The sequence below is a fragment of the Sparus aurata genome, chromosome 17, assembly GCF_900880675.1.
Source record: "Sparus aurata chromosome 17, fSpaAur1.1, whole genome shotgun sequence".
Taxonomy (NCBI): domain Eukaryota; kingdom Metazoa; phylum Chordata; class Actinopteri; order Spariformes; family Sparidae; genus Sparus; species Sparus aurata.
This window is the reverse complement of record NC_044203.1, coordinates 23,421,386-23,442,984: the sequence shown is the minus strand read 5'-3', so window position 1 is coordinate 23,442,984 and position 21,599 is coordinate 23,421,386. Positions and strand designations below refer to the sequence as shown.

At 41.7% G+C, this 21,599-nt stretch overlaps 3 protein-coding genes across 4 annotated transcripts; all 3 read left to right on the top strand.

The window, feature by feature from the left end:
• Nucleotides 1-56: 56 nt before the first annotated feature.
• Nucleotides 57-6,913, top strand: flcn (folliculin). Of its 2 annotated transcripts, none has more exons than XM_030394449.1 (12): nt 57-310; nt 460-688; nt 835-993; nt 1,106-1,327; nt 1,461-1,627; nt 2,016-2,107; nt 3,215-3,378; nt 3,553-3,666; nt 4,517-4,640; nt 4,747-4,872; nt 6,060-6,162; nt 6,271-6,913. In XM_030394449.1, the coding sequence occupies exons 1-12, from the start codon at nt 255-257 to the stop codon at nt 6,476-6,478; spliced, it is 1,764 nt and encodes a 587-aa protein (XP_030250309.1). In that variant the 5' UTR covers nt 57-254; the 3' UTR covers nt 6,479-6,913. The 2 variants fall into 2 exon arrangements, with proteins under 2 accessions (XP_030250309.1, XP_030250310.1); XM_030394450.1 differs by having other exon boundaries at nt 58-310; nt 835-981.
• Nucleotides 6,914-8,416: 1,503 nt separating this feature from the next.
• Nucleotides 8,417-11,414, top strand: LOC115566682 (uncharacterized). The gene is made up of 5 exons (XM_030392604.1): nt 8,417-8,965; nt 9,339-9,445; nt 9,861-9,932; nt 10,215-10,361; nt 10,614-11,414. Exons 1-5 carry the CDS (start codon nt 8,953-8,955, stop codon nt 10,953-10,955), a joined length of 681 nt encoding a protein of 226 aa, XP_030248464.1. The 5' UTR covers nt 8,417-8,952; the 3' UTR covers nt 10,956-11,414.
• Nucleotides 11,415-13,635: 2,221 nt separating this feature from the next.
• Nucleotides 13,636-21,590, top strand: grwd1 (glutamate-rich WD repeat containing 1). Its single transcript, XM_030395252.1, has 7 exons — nt 13,636-13,900; nt 13,997-14,114; nt 17,167-17,329; nt 17,446-17,656; nt 18,928-19,073; nt 20,370-20,561; nt 21,015-21,590. The coding sequence occupies exons 1-7, from the start codon at nt 13,678-13,680 to the stop codon at nt 21,321-21,323; spliced, it is 1,362 nt and encodes a 453-aa protein (XP_030251112.1). The 5' UTR covers nt 13,636-13,677; the 3' UTR covers nt 21,324-21,590.
• The last annotated feature ends 9 nt before the right edge of the window (nt 21,591-21,599 follow it).

Here is a 21,599-nt window from a genome sequence, read left to right as displayed (position 1 = left end):
TGAGGAAAAAGAAGCGCCGTTAACCACCATGCGTCAGTTGAGCCCGAGCGCGTGACTGCGCGTCACGTGACTTTGTGTTATTGCCAGTTAGCAGCTGCACTGAGAGAAAAACAGAACAAAAAGTAAAGAAAACGTGAAGATGAGACGCCGAGAGTCGTGGATTTTACGAAAACGGACTAAATGAAGACTTTTGTTGGTTTTGTGCGGCTATTTTGATAGGCGTAAAACTGCTTTTTGAACGTTGCGGGCAATGAATGTCCCTTTGTGAAGCAGCACTGAGCACCAGTCATTTGCTGAACTTGGCTGAAAGGTAAGGCTATCTGATATCATCAGCTGTAATAACAGTGTAACCTAGTAATGTCAGTTACTGACCAGAAACAGATGTTATGTTATGACCTGCTTGTTACTGCACATATACGTATCATACATATTCAACGTAGTATAAACCCGAAAAACCAGTTTCCCCCTTCTTCAGATGAATGCTCTGGTGGCTCTCTGTCACTTCTGTGAGCTCCATGGCCCTCGGACGTTGTTTTGCACTGAAGCATTGCACCCTCCATCCCCGTCGCCTTCATCCCAGGCAGGTGCCCCAGTGCCAGGGGACAGGGACCGTGATGGTGACCGGGAAGGAGAAGGGCTGACCATGAGGGCCAACAGCTCGGCCACACAGAGAGGGGAAATGTGTGACGTGAGTGAGCTGAAGCACCCCTCTCTTCACATGTCTTCTACATCATAAAACTATGGATATATGTCTATGTATTATCCTATGTAGTGAGTTCATAGTTCTGTATTCTGTCTTAAAGTACTAACTTCCCTCTTCCAATCACCTCATAGGGCTGTCGATCCCTGCCTGCATCTCACCCTGGCTTCATGAGCATTGATGACGAGACAGGCATTCGCTTCCTGAGCCACCAGCATCCCAGACAGCCGCAGCTGTTCAGCGTTGTCCGCCAGGCCTGCGTACGCAGCCTCAGCTGTGAGGTAAACAGTGACGTACGTCTGCATGTATGTGTGTGTGAGTCACACATCGCATATACTGAATAACTTATTACATTTTCTTATTCCCTTGTTGCCACCCACTCTCTCTCTCTGTCTGTGTCGTCAGGTGTGTCCCGGCCGTGAAGGGCCGATTTTCTTTGGGGATGAGCAGCACGGTTTTGTGTTCTCGCACACGTTCTTTATCAAAGACAGCCTCGCCAGGGGCTTCCAGCGCTGGTACAGTATCGTCATGGTAGCAATGGACAGGATCTACCTTATCAACTCCTGGCCTTTTCTGTTACGCCACCTCAGACTCACAATCCAGAGCCTGCAAAGCACTGCCCTCAAGGTAGGGTGCACACATGTTGACTATATGGCTTTTTCTCAGTTTACACAAATAGAAACATATTTAGAAACATAAACTTATTCCACAGGCATGTATCTGTTAGTTTGCCTAATGTCTTCGTACTATGCTCCATCAGGTTTTTGACAATGAACAAGGAGTTTGTCCCCAGCGAGCAGTGAGGATGAACAGTGTCTTCTCACCTGCAGTGTTTCCACACCAAAGGAGTGGCAATGCAGCACGATCACTAACTTCTCTTACCCAGCATCCCAATCTCTGGGCCAGCCTGCACTCCTCCTTTAGCTGGTACGTTTATATGCTTTCAGTTCATTATGAGTGGGTGTACATTCGCTTTAGTATCCTGTGAGTCATAGCCTGGTTTGAGAAACCTGGATGTGCTAATTTGACTTCTCAAATGGAAACTAGGATACTGTGGCATGTAAACACCGTATCCTGGTTTTAAAACATAAAAAACAGTGGTTGAGATGGTGAGAGATCAAGTGATGCCTGCTGACAGACAATTAGAAATGGATACTTTTAAGATTATGTATACAGTAACCATATCACAGATGTGATCAAAAATAGGATACGACTCAAAACTAGAATACTAATGCCCATGTTGAAACACTTCATGTCACACAAGCTGTTGTCTTTTTTCCTGTATTCACTCACTTGGACATGTGGATGTCTCCAGGCTGCTGAAGGCCTGTGGGAGTCGTCTGACAGAGAAGCTGCTGGAGGGAGCCCCCACAGAGGACACGCTGGTACTAATAGAGAGACAGACAGGTAGGCACATTGTCCTTAATCAAACCAGACTATTTTGAAACTCACATGTAATGCAAACTTGTGTATTTTCCCATCTCACACTTATTTAAGCATGTTGTATTAGCAATGTAATTGTAATAATGTAGCCCATAATTTTCAGTTACAGTAAACTTGTCAAAAAATGGAAAATCATTTATTTGGGTGATGCTTGGACATGTCTTGCCTTCCAGGCAAGGTTTGGCCTCCTGATGGATGGTGATATCAGACAGCAGACGTCATGTGTTTGCACAATGTGCCATGTTGTTATCATCGGTCTGAAAAGTCTCCTGTCAGAGTCTGATTCACTGGGTCAGTCGGTGCAGAGGCTAACTGCAGACGAAAAACAAAGTGATTCATTTAACCCTTGTACTCAAATGTACTGCCTTTCCAGAAGGTGTTTTAGAAAGTGATTAAAAGATTTAGATTTCAGCGGCCAGCAAGGCTCTTAAGTTGTGGAATTTTAATACCCTGTTCCCTTATATCATGTCATTAAATAAACTTTACTTCTGTTTTTGTACAAAAAGGTCTTACATGTTTTTACATAGTATATAGTTTTAATATTGTGCAGACTAAAGCTGAGCTATTTCATTTGTAATCATAACAATTACTTTATTTGTATAGCACCTTTCATGCATAAAATGCAGCTCAAAGTGTTTTACAGTATGGTGTTTAAAATAATATACAAAATGCAAAGAAAAAACATAAAAATATGTTCAAAGAATAGATTTTAAAAATCCAATAAAAAGGCAGAGAAATACATTAAATGCAGCTCAAAGTGCCTTTCACAATAACACACAACAGAGGAAAAGATAAATAAGGCAGATACATAAAAGTTGTTTTAATAAAAGAGATGTGGACCTGAAGAAGTGCATTGTGTGCTGTATTGCTGAAAATGAAATTAGTAATTGATAAGAGATGAGATTGTGAACCACTCATTTCCGTTCACACATTACACTATATAAAGAGCATGACCAAGAATCTGCTCTTTGTAAAATAATTTCCCTTGGAATTCCCCCAAAGTTGCAAACTGAGACATGAAAGCATTTGGTCATTGCTATTTCTGTTCTGATGTCACTCTGTTTCCCAAAGAGCAAGAGGAGGAAATGAGCTGCTGGGAAGGAGCAGAAGGCGGCGCTGCAAAGTCGCAGCGGCACCAATCAGAGAGCGAGCTGGGCCATGACTTCCTGTACGATGATGCAAAATTGGACGAGTTACCTGGTCCCAAATTTAGATCACTGAGGCATTTGAGACAGGTAAACTTCAGAAATATATTACATTGACTGTATAAGTTGTCAGAAAACTGAAAAAAAGACCGAGATTCTTCTCCTAATTATATAAATTTCATGTATTTTGGTCAATTCCCATCTTTACATTAGCTCATATGTATCTGTAACATGCTGTATGTCACGGTCTGAATCGAACTGCAGGTCTTAGGGGCTGCTGAGTTTCGTCAGCTGGTGTGGCATGTGCTCATGGGAAATCAGGTCATATGGAGAGGCGCAGACCCCGGGCTCATCCAATCAGCTTTTACAGTGCTCAAGGTACTTTACCACTGTGTTGCCTTTCTGCCTCAATAGGAGGAATATTGTCATCATGTTAGGACAAGTGATAACACCTGGGAGGGTCTTGATTAGTTATCCACAGTGTAAATAATGTGTCATTTGTAAAAATGCAGTGTGGTATGACACAGTTGTAAACATTAAACACTGTTTCATGTCACTGTGGTTGAAAAGTAGTTATGAAATATGATTCATTACAAATACTGTCTCATGTGATAATGTTTGGTTTGGCTTTCAAATATTATTTCTCCAGAGCCAAGCTGCGTGAAGACATAGTATTGTTTATGCTAACATTACACGCCCTGAAATGTTCTTCGCCTGTACATGCTCCCCTGAACTCCCTATGTGAGAGGCACAAACGAGACAGAGCATGTAGTTGTTTTCATTAAATGTTCCTTTTTACTGTTGAAAGATATTTGGGGGGGTGCGAACGCTCGTCAACGTCAGTCCGGGGGGGGTGAATACACGGACGGACGGACAGACGGTCATCAACTCCGTCAGCCGGGGGACAGACGGACGCTCATTGCCGTCAGCCCGGAGCTCCTAGACGTCAACCGGGGGACGGACAGACGGACGCTCGTCACCGTCACGCGCGGAGTATAGCGGCGTAGCGCTGCTGTTCCACCGTCTGGGGAGAACCCTGCTTAGGCGGGAGGCAAAAATGCTTGGGCGCCGCGCCTACGCCGTATAATGGCAGGGAAAACCCTGCTGTGTATTCTGTGTCAAACTTTCAGCTATAAAAGATGCTTCAGAATAAGTGAGTGGGTGAGCGGCAATTAACACCCTCACTTCAGGCATGTTTGTAATCTGAATATCTGTCCTGTTTCTTCAGTCTTTGCTGCCGGTGGGCTGTGTGCGATCTGTGCCGTACAGTGCTCAATATGAGGAGGCCTACAAATGCAACTTCCTGGGTCTCAGCCCCGATGTACCTATTCCAACACATGTCAGCTCCTCGGGTATAAGAGAGTCTTTAAACTGTAATAGATTACTGTATGCGCCGTTGGCTTGTACATGCAGTTCGTAATTTATTGATTTTGACCTTCCTTTTTGTTTGTCCTGTAGAGTTTTCAGTGCTGGTGGATGTCACTTCAGAGAAAAGCTGTCAGATCTCAGCCATGGGTGAAGACGATATCTCCTCGCTTTATCAGTACACCATTAGCAGTGCCAACACACAGCCAACAGACAGGGGTGAGTGCACGTACTTTCATTTATAAATAGTCACTGTAGGTTTGCTGCCACTTTCACTTTGTCCTGGTTAAAGCTTTAAAAGGTAAAGAGATGTCTCTGCCAATGCGGCACTAACTTAATGGGAAAGTTCAACCCAAAAATAAATGTTTTCCTCTAACCTGTAGTGCTATTTATCTCTAGATTGTTTTGGTGTGATTTACGATATTTTGGAATATCAGCCATAGAAATATCTGTCTTCTCTTGAATATAATTGAACTACATGGCACTCAGCTTGTGGAGCTCAAAGCTCCAAAGATATACATATGGAAAATTCAACAGTCATGTCTTTTTCCAGGAGTCATGACCCAGTTACTCATGATAATCCACAAACCTTGTTGTTAACAGTTTCAAGTAGGAACTATTTTATTTCTAACAAACTACACCTGGCAACCTTTCCACTACGCAGAATGAAGCATGCATGTACTCATGGAGAAGAGGCTCATGCTCGTGACGACGCAGGAAATAGCTAAGATGGAACGTTTGCTAGCTTAGTTAGCTTGCCTCTGGTCCATGAGTAGTCGCATGCCTCCTTGTGCGCAGTGATAAAGTAGAAAGAGAAAATAGTTCCTACAAGAATCTGCTCACAACATCAGGGTCTGTGGATTATCTTGAGAAACCATATAAACCACCTTCCACCAGAGTGCCATGTAGTTCTATTATATTTGAGAGAGGGCAGATAACTCCAAATATCTGCAACTAACACTACTACAATCTAGATGGATACATAGCCTGACTGGTTAGAGGACTTTAAGCCAAATTTTTGCCAATCACAGAAAATGTTTTCACATTTGAATGTTATATCTACACCTGCATCAAGAAACACATAATTATAAGTTATGCGGGCCAGATTTTTTTCAACCTTTAACTAAGAAACAGAAGTGAGAGTGAAAATCAGAAAATGTTCAGACATGTCCCTGCACACAATCATAAGGAATCCTTAAAAGAATTTTGTTTCTTGGCCTAGCGCCCATCTTTCCACAACCTTTCATTCAAAACCGTTCATCCAGAACACTTTTAAGATTAAGTGAAGAAAAGGGACAGAAAGATAACTTCCTTGGAAATAAGTATTAAAATGTTTGTACTTAATCTGTGGTTTACTAATCATATGATAAGCTCATGATGATAACAGTCTTTGTCTCTTTTACCAGGTCCAACGTTATTGAACAAGCTTGAGGTGGCTTTGTCCAATGAGAACTTGTCTGTGGAAGTCGTATCTCACTGCCTGTTGTGTCTGAAGGAGGAATGGATGAAGTGAGTGAAACCGATTCATTCTATATGAAAGACCACCTGGTTTTTTAGCAAGATTTCACAAATGTTCCTATCAAAGCCCTCTAGTAGCTGATTGTCTTTCTCTTCCAGTAAGGTCAAAGTTCTGTTCAAGTTCTCCAAAGTGGACGGGCGAGGGAGGGAGGACACCCAGAAGGTTCTGGCACTCCTCGGCGCCACGGGGCCAGGCGAGGAGGACAACGTCAGGCTGCTGAAGTTCTGGATGACTGGACTCAGCAAAACCTACAAGAGTCATTTAATGACCGCAGTGCGTGGAGGGGAGAGGAGCCCCAGCCAGTGACAAAGAGAGGTGAAGAAAGGAGGAGGAGGAGGAGGAGGAGGAGGAGGGGTGAAGAGAAAGGGGGCTGAAAAGAATGGCAAATACTAAAGAAAGGAAAGTGAAAGCAAGGAATTTTCATCAACAGTTTTTTTTAGCTGCTTGGGACTTTTAGTGGGATGAAAGAGGAATGTGAATGGATGACAGAAATGCTTTGGCTCATCCATTATTGTCTTTTAAATTAATGAGAAATCTACTGTTCCTAACCCTGATTATTATCCTGCACAGATTAACGCATTCAGCCAGTTTGGATAATGTATGAGGCTGTTGTTTGTCAAAAGGGAATTATTGTACCTCTACATATTATTATGTAAAGTTTAACTTATTACAGACTTTGCACTTTGTTTACTCTTTTTCTGATGTTTTTAAAATGAAATAAATAAACATGGTCACACTTGACGCCCTTTTCGTTTTGAATTCCGCTATTGGCTCCATCTTGTGGCGAACGGGAAGAACATAAAGGGAGTGAAACGCAGGCGAGAAGCTTTTGACCGCCAGCTCCCACTCACTTGTATGAGTGGTCGACAGTCAGCAAGTCTCAAGTGGTGTAAGACAACACTCTTTTAAGGTTTGACGGTGTCCTTAAATGTACAAAACGGTTGCATAACACGGCCCTGCTCCAGCACAGCCGACCACATCAGCAGGATTTTGGCTTCTTAATGAGCCCGTCGCACACAGATCCACTAAAAGGCTGAGGGTTTTTTTTTTTCATACCAGAGTTATTTGAGCCTGTTGCTTTGCTGAAGCTTGCAGACTTGAGTCAATAAAATTCAGCAACATACGGCTTTGTTTAAATTCAGACGGGGGACTTTTTTTTTCTTACTTGTGTAGTTATTGTGTTGGTCATATAAACTCAGGTTGCAGTACAAATTGCAAGGATAAGTCAGTTTGTAAATATTAGGATTGACTGTAGCATTCCACTGCTCTGAATTGCGAATAGTTGTACTTGTTTCATTGTTATGCTTTTCTGACTCAAATCTGGATTTCATTTTGCAAGTTTCACTAGAAAACACGTCACTTGCAGCAGCTCCAAAGATCAGTTACATATTTACTTCCCTCAAAATGCGAGCAACGTTTGAACAGGAAGACGGCACAATGATGGGATATTTGTAGCTGTCATTAAGGCCCATAGCGTAGGTGAAGAGGTTTGGAGTTGATGATACCTCTGGGAGTGTTATAATATAGTGCTTGCAGTAAGGCTGCTGCTCTCTAGTTTCCTTTTTCCTCTCAATGCAGTAGGGACTTTGGAAAAGCTGTCTTGCTTCCTTTGGCTTGTGTTCAAAAAAAGGACAAATACAAGAACAACATCTCAGGGAAACAGGGAAAAAAAAACTTCCTGCCTTTCATTAGTAATTAACTCCTCTCCTGACACCTCACACAACCTGAGGGGAAAGAGCAACACATTACTAATCAGATGATGACAGCTGTGTACAATATTAGACATCACACGATCGCACCATCCACCTCCGACGAGCCCGTTTTAACAGTAATGAGTACAGAGAGCTGTCACACATGGTATGACTTGCAAGTTCTGGCAATACAGTGTTGCAATCCGGTTTTTCAGGGAATGTGATTCTGTGATTTATTTTTTTTAAAAAAAGAAAAAAGAAAAGGGGGCAGATCATGTGATGATTAAACGGGATGATATTGCGCCTTGACTGAAGGGATAAAGACCAGTGGATCCACAGGCACAGAGGTGTGGGGGAGAGTCCAAATGAAAAACATACGCTCCAACTGCATGACTAAACCTCCTTGGGCCTGGTTTGGAGGGGGGAGGATAGGGGCAAAGAGGGTGGGTGTCAGGGAATGTGGGGAGCAGGGGGGAGGGAGCCGGGTCAGTCAATAGTGAGGTAAAACGTGTGGTGGTGGGAGGGGCCGAGACTTAAAGGGAGACAAGCAATCCAGCATAGCACTTTCACTTTGAGCTGAGTGTGGATACAGAGTGGCCAGAGGCAGAGACAGAAGAGCAGGCCAATGTCTCTCTCCCGCTTTATCCATTAACCAGCAAGAGGAGTGATTCAAATTAGGCTGTTCAGGATAGATTCTAGGTCAGTAGTGAGAGGGGGGAAAGGGAAAGGGAACGAGATATAGTAAAAACAACAACAAAAGCTTTCATAGGGAAAGGCTGCAGCCACTCAGGCATTAGTGGGAAAATCCAAAGTGAGAGAACAGGATGGCGTGAGAGGATAAATGAGGCATTTTTTTGGAAAGTACCAAGGGAACTCAAAAGAAAGGAATGTATAAGGGATGTCCACAAGAGGACTGAACATCAGGCGGTGAAGGAGAAGGAGACACGGCAGTGCACCCTGTGTCAAAGACCTCAAGAAGCCAGAGGAGGAAACTTTGCCTTTCACAGACTGACACAGGAACCCGTCTGCAGAGTGATTGCTGTCAACAAGAGAAATGGAGAAGTGTCCATTCTTAGAAAGATAAAAAGGATGTCACTGCCAGGTGAGACGCAACAATTATGATCATGGAAGTGCGTTTCTTAAGAAACTTTATTTTTAAAGTCTGTAGAAAATATCAGTATGTGTTTTTATTTTGTCCTAGTCTTAATTTAATCTGTGAATCTAATCTGATTTGCTGTGTCATTTCGGTGTTACAATCGCATTTCCGGTGTGTCTAAAATGCAATTAGAGGTGTTGCAACAACGGACCATGTTTTCATGTTGTTTTCTGCACACAAAAAAGCTAATTGAGGCAGGAAATGATGTAATGTGCCTCAGTAGGTTTTTCAGTTTGAACAAGCAACAAAACCACAGAAAGTTTCCAACAATTATCTGAATGTGTTCTGTCTCTTTCCTTCTTACTCATGCCTCGAACAGTTTTGCTGTTGCTATCACTCTTGACTGTCCAATGTGGTGGATGTGGCTTTGAAACGGAGGGAGTAAAAAACATTAAAACAACCATCGACTCCAATCCGACTGGATTTGTAAGTTGAAAACATTTGATTTTCATGATTTGATTTCCTTTTGTTGTTTCCAAAGTGAGAAATGTCCTCTCTGTAGTCTCGGTTATTTTCTATTTTTTCTTACCAAAGATTACAATCATTACCTGATCTTATTTAGTTTGTATAGAGAGATGGTCAAAGGTGAAGAGCTCACTCAAACTGATGATTATTGTCACCTGATAAGCTATTAGATGATAAACAGATTTTACGACTGGCATGCGCGGCTCTACAAAACCATATGGGAGTAGCTTCACTTCTGTAGTTAGTTATCAATCACACATTGCTGCAGTTAAACTCAGTTAGTAAACTGTAGTGTGATAATCATTACAGTATAAATGCTACTTGTTTCATCGTCTGTGGGTTTATTCTTATCTTTCTCTTTTCTTTTCTCTTCCAGCGGACAGTATTTCCTAAAGATTACTATGTAGAGCACCACTACACCAGAAGCATGCTCTGTGACACTGATCCGGTGAGTTCCTTATCAGGTAAAAAGGGGAAGTGAGGTCTCATGTGCAGACGACTCGCCTCTTTCCTGAAACACACTTTCTTTAGGGGATAATCATTAACATTTGCCCCATCTTCATCTACTGTTACAGGCCTCGTAAAGGCCCGGTTTAGGATGTGTTTGTTGTAGCACTAAGTTGCTGTAATTGAGCATTTGATGTGGTTCCTCTGGTGATTTGTCAGATGTGTTTAGCACGCTGAAACCTAATTTTGGTGCTTGTTGTGTTGCTCTGCCCTTCCCCTGCAGTGTTGTGTGTTCCCTGCTGCGGTAGTCATGCTGAATTCCTGGCATGTGCTGCTCAGAAACCTCTGGGACGAGCACCTCAATCACTCCTTTATCCTCGATATACAGCAGACACTGGAGAGAATTATAAAGAAGAACAGATATACAGAGGTAGGCTTTTCTTTTCAAATATATTGTATCAATATGCCTCATTATTTGAATGTCTCCTTTTTTGTCTTTTAAAGAAAGTCTAAAAGACAAAAAAGGAGAGAACTCTCTCTGGTTATTTGGTATGTGATTGTTTAAATCTTGGCTTCAAACATTAATTTGTGTATAAGTGTCATGTTCCTGGAGATTTTCTGATTGTGTCTTTGTTTACCATTCATTGTAAATATTAATTTAATCCTTGTCTCTTTATCACAGAGGTTCCAGGAGGAGACGGACCTGGACCAGTTCTCCCGGTTATATTCCTCTCCTGAAGAACTCCTCAACCTGACGTCAGAACTTTTTGCTCAGTGGCTCAAGGTTGGATGCGAACCTTCGACTGAAACTTGCTCCCTGCCCACTTTGCCCCCCTCTGTTGAGAGGAAGGATTACGGTCCATCGAGGGCCAGACTCTTGACCACCCGCGCTATCAGCGGTGAAGAGGAAGTACAACCTGTCATGATGATAGACGTCACACAGCCGCCGTCCAACTGTGGTCCTCCGCTGTCGTATCATGCTTCCCTCTGGAGCTCTATGCTACTCAGACTCTACTTGTGGTAGTTGCCATAGTTACTGAAAAAGGGTCTTTTTGATGATGCACACAAAAATGCAAGACATTTCCTTTCACTGGAAAAAGATGAATGTTTTTTGTTTCTTCTTATATTTGTGTCTTCCTGTGGTAATACAGTTAAGCTTTGTTATATGAAGTGACGTGCACCGGTTGCAGTTAATGTCCAAAATTAGTTCACATAGCTAAGTCCTCTGTCCAACGGTGACCCTGCAACTCACACATATAAACGTATAGCCGTCGTCCTCTTTAGAGCAAGCCACGAGCTCCAGCTAGCTATGCTCTGTACGCTAACAAGAGATAAATGCTGAGCAAGCCAGTGCACATAAGCCATCGTCTGCTGATGTGGAATTCATCACTGTTTACATTGAATGTTGTGTAAATGTAAGATATTACAGTCTATGGGCGTTTACTTTTTTGTACATATTGTAAATTAAAGACATTTAGATATATGCCGTTTTTTTGGTTTAACTTACCAGAACATAATATCCTGAGAGGTTGTAAGCTATATTTATTGTGATCTTCGCTGTGATGGGCGGTATCTGAGTACATTTAACCCTTTTGTGCAGATGCTTTGAAGCAGATTTGAACCATTTAAAAGGTGCAATATGCAATAGCTTTAGTTGAAATATTGACTAAAATTATCAAAAGGACCTCCACATTATGAAATTATGACATTCATGTATCGTGTTGCAGAGATATCTATTGAAGTCAGTAAACACCAATCCGCCCGGACCGCTTGCTGCAAAGCTAACTCGCTAAAGGAAGCGACAGGTAGCAGCAGTTAGCTGTTATTTGGTGATCTGCTGCCCCCTATTTGTTTTGAGAAGGAATTCAACAGGATGCCGGTTCTTGCATATTGCACCTTTATGTTGGAGAACAATATCACAATTACCAAATCCTCAAAGCCTGGTCCACAGTTCCCTTTGATGACTGTCTTTGTATGTCTTTGTCATTTTGACAACGCCCCTGGTAACCCTGGAATAATCCTCCTATTCACAGGAAACATATATTTTTCAACTGAATAGGATTTTTTTCAAAATACTTTTATCCTGATTTTCATTACATTTTTATTTTACTATTTTTTCTGTGATGGTTCAGAACATCCACCCGAGTGGACAGATGTATGTTCAGACACAGAAAAAAAGACAAATATTAAAATGTGGTTAGAAGTATTTCCATTTTATTCTGCTTTATATTTCTACTCCACCAGATTTCAGAGGGAAATGTTGTCCACTTAGCTGCATTTATCTGAGAGCTGGAGTTATTTTTAAATGTGTTGCATTATTATAAATTAAACTACCTTACAGGTTATTAAGTTGTTAATATTAGCTCGCTGGCATTAAAACATCAACAGAACTATAATCTGAGTTCTGATGAATTATAATGCTGCAACTGCTTTTAATACATACTCACATACTTTCACTTAAGTATTTTTTACCTGTAACTGCGTTTTGTTTTTTTACATGTTATGACTTTTTTTTTTTTTTTTTTGCTTCAGTAAAAAAAACAGAGAAGAGAGTATTTCCTGCACACTCCACTGTTTGTCAGTTAAGAAAACCTGCACACTTATATTTCTGTCCAAACTGCTAGAAGAGATTAGAATTTGTTTACGATTTTGCAATCCAGCGACATGACACAAGAGTTTGTGTCGGAGCCCACATTCGTGTGTGAGCTCAGCCATCACTGCCTGGTTCCTTCTTCATTCCCAGTGTAGAAATCTTTTTACAACTATTTTGCAGCGCTGATATATAAACTGAAAGATTACGAGTTGCAGATGAGGGAGGAATGCACACTGAATAGGGGGAGAAAGAAAGAAAAAAGACTCCAGAGAGGTTCTGACTTTTGTCAAGGGCAGAGGAGTAACACAAAGTGCAGCACTGGGTTGCTCACACTTGCCCCTGCTTGTACACACCCACGCATGATCATTGTCCTCACAGGAGGCTCCTTGTAATGTCTTAATCCTTAAAGTCTGGAGGTATTTCGCATGAGCCACAATGGGAACATACTTTTGGCTTCAATGACCTTTTTTTCCACTCAATTTGTGTCATAATTTGGAAAGATTGGGATAAACGTACAAATGACAGAGGAGTTAGATAATCATAGTGTGAGGAGGACGAGGAGGAGGAGGAGGGGGAAAAATTGGACAAACAAAAATGCCATAAAAGACTCAAGTGCTGTTCTTCTGGACTGTGGACGGTGCTCTTGTCCAAGTAGCTGTCACTGACGGATAAATATCTATGCTGTGTGTTCGTGCTGGTACCAGGCGGTGCTACATGCGTTTACTAGAGATAAATGCAATAATCTGACTAACCGGGGGGCATGCGGGATATCCTGTCCCGGGCCCGCACATGACCCCAAAACGTGGGACTGACTCATCTGATTACTCGGACGAATGTTGCCCCCCTGGTAGAGCCAGACGACCCCGAAAATCCACTTAAGTCTCGTGATATCGGGCCGAATTAAAAATGCATGTTTAATCAGCTAAGTTTGGGCAATTTCCGAGACAAATATTTGCAAGTCTGATTTTTTCCTGGCAGCAGGAAGCCGAGCGCCAGAGAAGCCAGCTGAATTCCCGTAAACGGGGGGAGAGAGAGGAGAGAGAGGGAGGCAGCTGGGGGAGGAAGAGGAGGAGGAGGAGGAGGGGGAGGAAGACAGCAGGGGTGTTTAAACCACGTGGCCGCGCAGCATACCGGAAGTAAGCAGACTGCCAATATGTCTGCGCCCGATGAGGACACGTTTGCCGAGGAAGGAGGCGAGATGGAGGAGATGGACGAAGCCGGCAGCGACGAGGACGAAGGGGTCGAGATGGAGGAGGAAGGAGCGGACGGAGAGGGGCCGAAGAAGGTGTACGTCCCCGGGATTGAGCCGCTGAAGCCCGGGGAGGAGCTGGAGATGGACCGCTCCGCGTACCGCATGTACCACGAGTGCCAAACAGGCGAGTGGAGAGACAGCTGTGGTGGATGAAAAGTTAGCCGGTAGCTTTATGTAGCAGCTTGAGTCCAGCAGTGTTGATGTGTCGGTTTGTGTTCAGGTGCTCCGTGTCTGAGCTTCGACGTCCTGAGAGATGGAGATGGAGACGGCAGGGAGCAGTTCCCTCTGTCCATGCTGCTCTGTGCGGGCACACAGGCGGACACGGCTCTGAGCAACAGGTACACAACATAACAGGTCCATCAACACTGAGTCTGCAGGGCTGCTGCTGCTGTCATCTCACATCACATTCACTTAGAACAAACCTCTGGATGTGATCACAGATGGTATCAATAATTACATTCAGGCAACAGGGACAGAAGTGTTCAGCAGTGTTGGACAAGTTACTTTCAAAATGCAATATATAACATATTACGTTGCAATGCTGCTCTCTATGTAGGGTAGTATTTTTTTTTCTTCATACACTAATTTTAAGTTACTTTAAACAAAATACTTAATATAGAACAATTGAATAGCCGAGATCTTTTTAAATAAACAAACACCCCCCAGACACAGTGATGAGCTTGCAGAGAGAGGATCACAGTCTGATATATTATGAGATGGGAATAAATAATTTTAATTGTAGGCTCAGTCATGTGAAACACAGTAGACCTATATCTTCTATAATGAAGCCCTATAATGACATGACAAGATACAAATCTCCTTTTCTATGCCCTTTCATTTTAGCCCACAGAACAAGGAGGGCATATGTGATCCAAGAATGTGAATTAAAGTGTGCTTAGAGGATTAGGCTTCATCATTAGTTCTATGTTAAACGACTCATTTCAGTCACACAGAGACTTAATGAACTTATAGACTTGACTATATTAAACACACGCAGAGCCCATATTAATATGGTCCTGTTGGTGTAGATGGGCTCTTGCAAAAACACACACTACACTTCGGCCAGTAATGCGGAGTGTGTAATGTGTGTAATGCGTTACATGACATAACTTTAGTCATATTCTGCTGCAGTATTATAAGTAATGCATTACATTGCTCCATTACCACTTAAAAAAATATATTACCTGCATTTTCCCCAACACTGGTGTTCAGAAGGTTAAGTCAGTGGTGGAAAGTACATTAACTCAAGTACCTAAAGATGTACTGTGTCGATTTGGTGAAGAAAGTTTAATCAGAAGATAAAGATCATTTGTTTTAATGCCTAAACAAACTAAAAAAAGAAACGCTCTTTGTTTCTCATAACTGAACAAACAAACTGACCTTAAAGGACAAAACAATTTCATACTGTTTTACTTTGTTTATATGTGGCGGACCCTGCCACCTTTCTAGCTTCTGAACAGTGTTCTGGAGACCTTATTTTCCTCCGAGAACAGGTTGTTTATTCAGTTATGGAAAAATACGTATTTCTGAGTTTGTATAATTATCAAATAAATCATGATGTATTATAGGTTAACATAAGACTGTATATAAAGTAATTACACTTTGCTTACACTTTGCACGATTATAAACATACACCTTGTTAAAAATTGTTTAACAGTACTGTCCGCAGTGTTTCTCAATACAAGGGGTGTTTTTAAAGTCTTTTTGTTTTGAGAGACGCGACATCAACAATTATAAAAAAGCTTTAGTTCGACAGAAAACTAAAAATGGACTAAAAATTCTCCCAGACTGATAAAGCAATTGGAGCCTAACTGTGAACTGCTTACGCAAGAGGAACACAACGGAGAAACGCTGGGTCAAAAATTTTAAAAAGTTAGTGGCAGTGTGTACATCCAGACACATCTGATGAAGGGCTGGGGCCCAAAGCATCACATGTGGAGGTAATGGGTATTCTTGGCAGATGTATGTAGTGTGCCGACTTTAATATGAATTCATTGTACAACTTGATATGTGAATTTCTTTAATTTTATCAGACAGAAAAAAAAGTTTCATTCTGTCAGAACATTTACATTAATGTTGTGTTCACATAATAAGTGGTCGATTCCCATGTTTACGCTGAGCGAGCCATCAGGTCATCATCATGGTTTCATGTCGGAATTTGTCACGTGACGATTAAAATACTGTGAATTGAAATGACCATAAACATCAACATTTGGTTTGTATGCAGTACACTGAGGGTGTTCAGCTGGTATGAGACGTCTTATTCGTTTGGTTTTCCATTACGTATTATTGAATGGCATGTGGGACACATAAAGGCAACAAAAAAAGAAAATCTGTTTTTCTAAAGCATACTTTATTTTTGCAACTTTTCAAGTGTAAACAAACTACATACACCAAGGAGTATGAACTTTGGATGCTTTGTGAACTTTAGTGAACTCACAGCATAACAGCTCTATGAGATCTTTTAGCCAAATTAACTGAAAACACTTGTGCTTGAGTGCAGGTCAATAAGCAATTTAGCAAGTCACAATACCACATTACAAAATACCCCATAACAAATAGATTCAAGCCTACATTATTATATATATTTAAAAAAAAAAATCTAAATATGCTTCTGGAATTCAGTGAAATAGATGTATAAAGAAGCAGGACATGGAAATAAGGCCAATTACCCCAAAATTGTATCTGAGAACAGATCATTATAATCAGTTCTTCAAGTTTCTAGATGACATAATTAGAGGCACAGTGTTCAGTTACTCTTGTTAATTTATCTTAATCAATTATGAATTAATTGGTTGTTAATTATTCTTTCACTCCTCAGGGTAAACTGCCTGATTTCTCTGTCATGAGCTTACATCTGTCTTATATCTTTGTATTTAAGAGGACATTAATTGAAAGGTCTTAAACATCGTGATGAAGCTCTTCGTTTCTGTTTTGCCAAAGTAGATGTAAGGAAAAATCAGTAAAGGAAGCTTGGTTTAACAACCATATAGACAGTATAGCACATAATATTATGATTTTGGGGAAGTAACAGTACTAATAACTAGTAGTGAATAAAGAGAATTTTGTTTATTTTCTCTCAGTGACCAGGTGTCTGTCCCTGTTGCACTTTTGCACAGTTTCAGTTTTGTTTTGACCACGCTAATGTAATTGAAAAGCTGGTAACTTTCCCTTTTATGGGTCACTTCAAGGTTAATGGAAAACATTTTCAGAGATTGTTTAGGTAATTTCGTCTTGTACTGAAACTCAGCACTTGGATACAGATAACAGACTAAATTAGATTTCTTATCTCTCAAGTAGTTTTCTGTCCCAGACTATACACCACTCTGAAACAATGTGATGAGGCTGTCTGCTCACACTCTTTAAAGGCGTCGCTTTACTCTTTTGCAGACTGCTCGTCATGCGCATGCATAACCTTCAAGGAACAGAAAAAGAAAAGGAGGGTGAGGAAAGCAGTGATGAAGAAAGTGATGAGGAGGAGGAGGATGAAGATAAGAAGCCACAGATGGAACTGGCCATGATGGCTCACTATGGAGCGATCAACAGAGTCAGAGTATGTCGTGTGCCATTTTCCATTTCTGACATTTAAATGAACTAATCCATTCAGTCCCCTGTATCAGAAAATGTTCTAACGATCTGAAATTTCTGACTTTGCTTCTTTATTTGCAGGCGACCCGACGTGGAGAGCAGTCGCTGGCTGCCGTGTGGTCGGAGAAGGGACAGGTTGAAATCTTTGACCTCCAACCTCAGCTGCAAGCTGTCCACAGTTCTGCTGCTATGGCTGCTTTCATCAGTAAACAGAAAGAAGCCACCGCACTCTTCAGTTTCTCAGGACACATGAGTGAAGGCTTCGCGATTGATTGGTCTCCTACAGTACCAGGTAGGTGACGTCTTTACCTCCAATGAAATTTGCAGATGGAAAAATGACAAACTAATCACATGCAGTCAGGCCTCTCTGGCATCGTGTGCTGTTAGAAGGGTAAAATCTCCTCATGGGTCAATTTGCTTCACAGACACTAGTCCAACACAAATACATACATTATATATGAACATTATATATGACCCTCAAGGTTATTATGGAATACAACAGTAAACTTGAGGCACGGCTTGACGGTGAGTCTCTCTCGTACTGTCTCACCCTGTGTCTCCCCATCATCGGAGGTTTCTGCGTAAATTCCCAAGCTGCAACTTTTCAATACCACAGACAACCAAACCTCATCGTCTGTGTCACAACTTCCACGTTTGCTGGTTGTTTTTATCTTCTAAATGAAAACCTGTCCGAACATCTTTCGACACTCTGATCCAGAGGCATCCAGATACAATTTACCCAATTTCCCCCCTCTGGGATCAATAGAATATTTCTGATTCTTATCCGTGCAAAAAAATCCTCTGCTTGGCCTTTTACCCAATTTAATTGAAACCTGGGTTATTCTGCTTAATGTGAAACAGCCCAAAAAACAAACAGGACCCAAACAATAATCTCCTTAGAGGGCAAAAAAAGAAAGAGGACATAATAGTTTCCTCTGCTATTATGTAATGAAGAGCAGCACTGTAATTCTAGAAGCTAAAATGTGCACAACCACAATGAAGAAAAGTGGAACAAAGTGGGGCCCACGTCAGTACGGCCGAGTGTGTAGAAAGTGTTGGAATGGTCTCCATTTAATATGGATGATTCTATTTGACCTCCATAAGCAAACGATGCCATCAGTGAGAAGACTGGCCACTTCGACATAGTTATTGTAGTTATTTTTAATGCCTTTCCAAAGTATCCAGGTTAGATTACTTGTAAAATTAATTGTTCAGTAGTCAGATGGTACAACAGTAAATCTACGTTTACTCAGTTCCGCCATTGTCATATTACAGTTATTAATCTTACATAGCCACAAATAAATGGTTTACCTCATTGCCATGCATCCTGCAAACAGCTGGTTTTTTGTTAAATTGAAAAAAAATTTAAATACTTGCCTCTTTCTTCACTTTAAAATAAATGCACATGTTGGTAGAACAAGTTCTTTGGTGTTCATACCTCTTTCCTCCGCAGGGGCCGCAAGAGTCAACAAATTGAAAGTCCCCTGGAGCTGCTTTAAAAAGGAGTGCCTGTGTGTCTTTCAACCACAAGCTGAAGTGTGCATTGTTATACTTTGTTGACAGGTCGTCTTGTGAGTGGTGACTGCAAAAAGAACATCCACGTGTGGGAGCCACGAGAGGGCGGGACTTCCTGGCAGATTGACCAACGGCCTTTCAGCTCTCACACCAAGTCTGTGGAGGATCTGCAGTGGTCGCCCACTGAAGCCACAGTGAGTTAATTGGAAAATAGTGACCTAATGAGTCAGACTGAGGCACTGTAGATGTAGATCTATCTGCTTGTGTTGATTTCCTTTTACACTAACAAAACGTATGTGCAAAGAATTGGACATACCTATTAGGTGTCATTGCTCCCCGACCTCAGAGTCACCCCACTAATCCTAAATAGTCTGGATGGTTCAAATACCAAGGATACATTTCTCCACGGGGTAAATTGCATGAAGCTGAGCTCACCAGTGCTGTACAGGTGTTTGGATGGAAGAACAGGTTGTGTTCAGAGACATCAATGATAGGAATGAATGAAACTATGTTCACTTTAAAATAACACCTGTTACCACTGTAGCTATGTGCTGTCACTGTGTTGTAATTAAGAAACAGACTAAAATATGTCAGTTACTGCTGCAGCTAACAAGTCACCTAACTCGTTAGCGGTATGTGGATCCTACAGCCGCAGGTTCGCCTTGACAGCGGTCTGCCTCGAGTGAAGTTCTTGAGACTCTGTGTAACCTTATTAGTGTTGACAGTAATGTCTCAACACAGTGAAGACTCCAAAAAGTATTGAATACAAATTGTAAACACAGAAAGCTTACTATCGACCATCACATGGATGGAACAAAATAAGATGCAAGAAAAACAGTAGTTTTCCTCATTAGAGAGGTGCAATTAAACAGAAACTTTACAGATTTTTAACCCGCTTTGTATCACTACAATTTTGATAGCATACACAAATGAACACTGTTAAACTTCTGTCTATTTTTTCAACAAAAACCCACCAATACGTGTCATCTGACGGATGTTGGGGCTTATGAAGAGTGTTGGTCCAGATTTTGTAAACGTGCATCCATAGACACAAAGAGGTAAAGTCAAATCTTGAGAGCGAGAGGCGCTGCTTCGGAACAGGAAACAATCAAAAACATTGAAACAGAGGCTGAAAGAACTCCAGTCAAACTGTTAAACAAGGCAGTGCTCATCCAATATGAGCCACAATCATGTTCATTGTCTATTTCCGTCATAAAATGTTGTCAACAACATGTTTTAGAGTACTGTTTAGGTGTTGCTTGTGTCTAGCTGGCCACCATAATGTTTCCTGTTCAAAAAAGTTCTCCATGGCCAAGAATAAGACAAGGCAGTCTCATTTTGTCGGTTTTCTCTGGTCACATAGCACCAATTTCAAAAACATTTGTATCTTTCTTCTGCACAGACAGCTCAGTTAAATGGAGGGACCATCTCTCCAGTGGTGACACACTTAATTTCTGTCCTCAGACTCTGTTCTCTTTTGTTGGCTGCAGGTTTTTGCATCTTGTTCGGTGGATCAGAGCATTCGTGTCTGGGATATCCGTGCCCCGCCCAATTCAATGCTCTCAGCCAATAAAGCTCACTCATCAGACATCAATGTGATCAGCTGGAACAGGAGTGAACCATTCATCCTGTCGGGAGGGGATGACGGGCTGCTGAAAGTGTGGGACCTGCGACAGTTTAAGGTAAAAAGCTATAGTTTAATTAGTTTTTTTTTTTTTTTTTAAATCAGCAACTTTGAGTAAGCAAGATAACTCGGGTGACCATTACACAACTATGAGTTACGACTTGTTGATGCATGACGGGGAGTGAAGAGCTTATTGTTTGAGTATGTGTCATCTCAATAAAGACAAACAGTGTTACGTAGATGTATTATTACACCATCAGATGATAAAAGACCTTTACAGTTTGGCAGCCACGCCCAACCAACAACTTTTTTTCCATCTTGTGCCTGCTGCACAGTCGTGTATTATTACCGCCGTCAGCCTAACAGAAGAATACATTTTTTATCCACCAATTAAACACACTCCAAACCCTGGGTTTTTCTTGTTGAAACTTGTGAAAAATAATGCAGAAAATAAATAGGTGAATAAATCAGTGTTGATTCTTAAACTGATGCTGTCTTGCTCCACCTGCAGACCGGCCGGCCTGTGGCGAACTTCAAGCAGCACAGCGCTCCCATCACGTCCGTGGAGTGGAGCCCCGTGGACTCGAGCGTGTTCGCCGCCTCGGGAGCAGACGACGTCATCAGCCAGTGGGATCTGTCAGTGGAGTCGTCTGATGTGGGCGCCAGGGTGGAGGGGCTGAAGGACCTGCCCCCGCAACTGCTGTTCCTGCACCAGGGTCAGTCGGAGATCAAGGAGATCCACTGGCACCCGCAGTTACCCGGTGTGATGATCTCCACAGCTCTGTCGGGATTCAACGTGTTCAGGACAATATCTGTGTAGAGTGTTTGAGAAACATTGAGATTTCTGCATGCACATGAGTATTACACATTTAATGTGTAGCGAGCAATAAGCCCCAATATGTTTAATAATGTACATAACTCTGCTGTGTAGGCAATAACTCTTCTTCCTCAACATTTATTGGCGGACGTCGGTGCCGTATGGTCTTAATCGCTCCTATTGAACTTTCAGTCTGTATGTTTTACAGATGTGTGAACTATTTTAGGCATTCCTTCTTGCATGCTTAAAATAAATTGTTTCTAAAACCACGGTTATGTT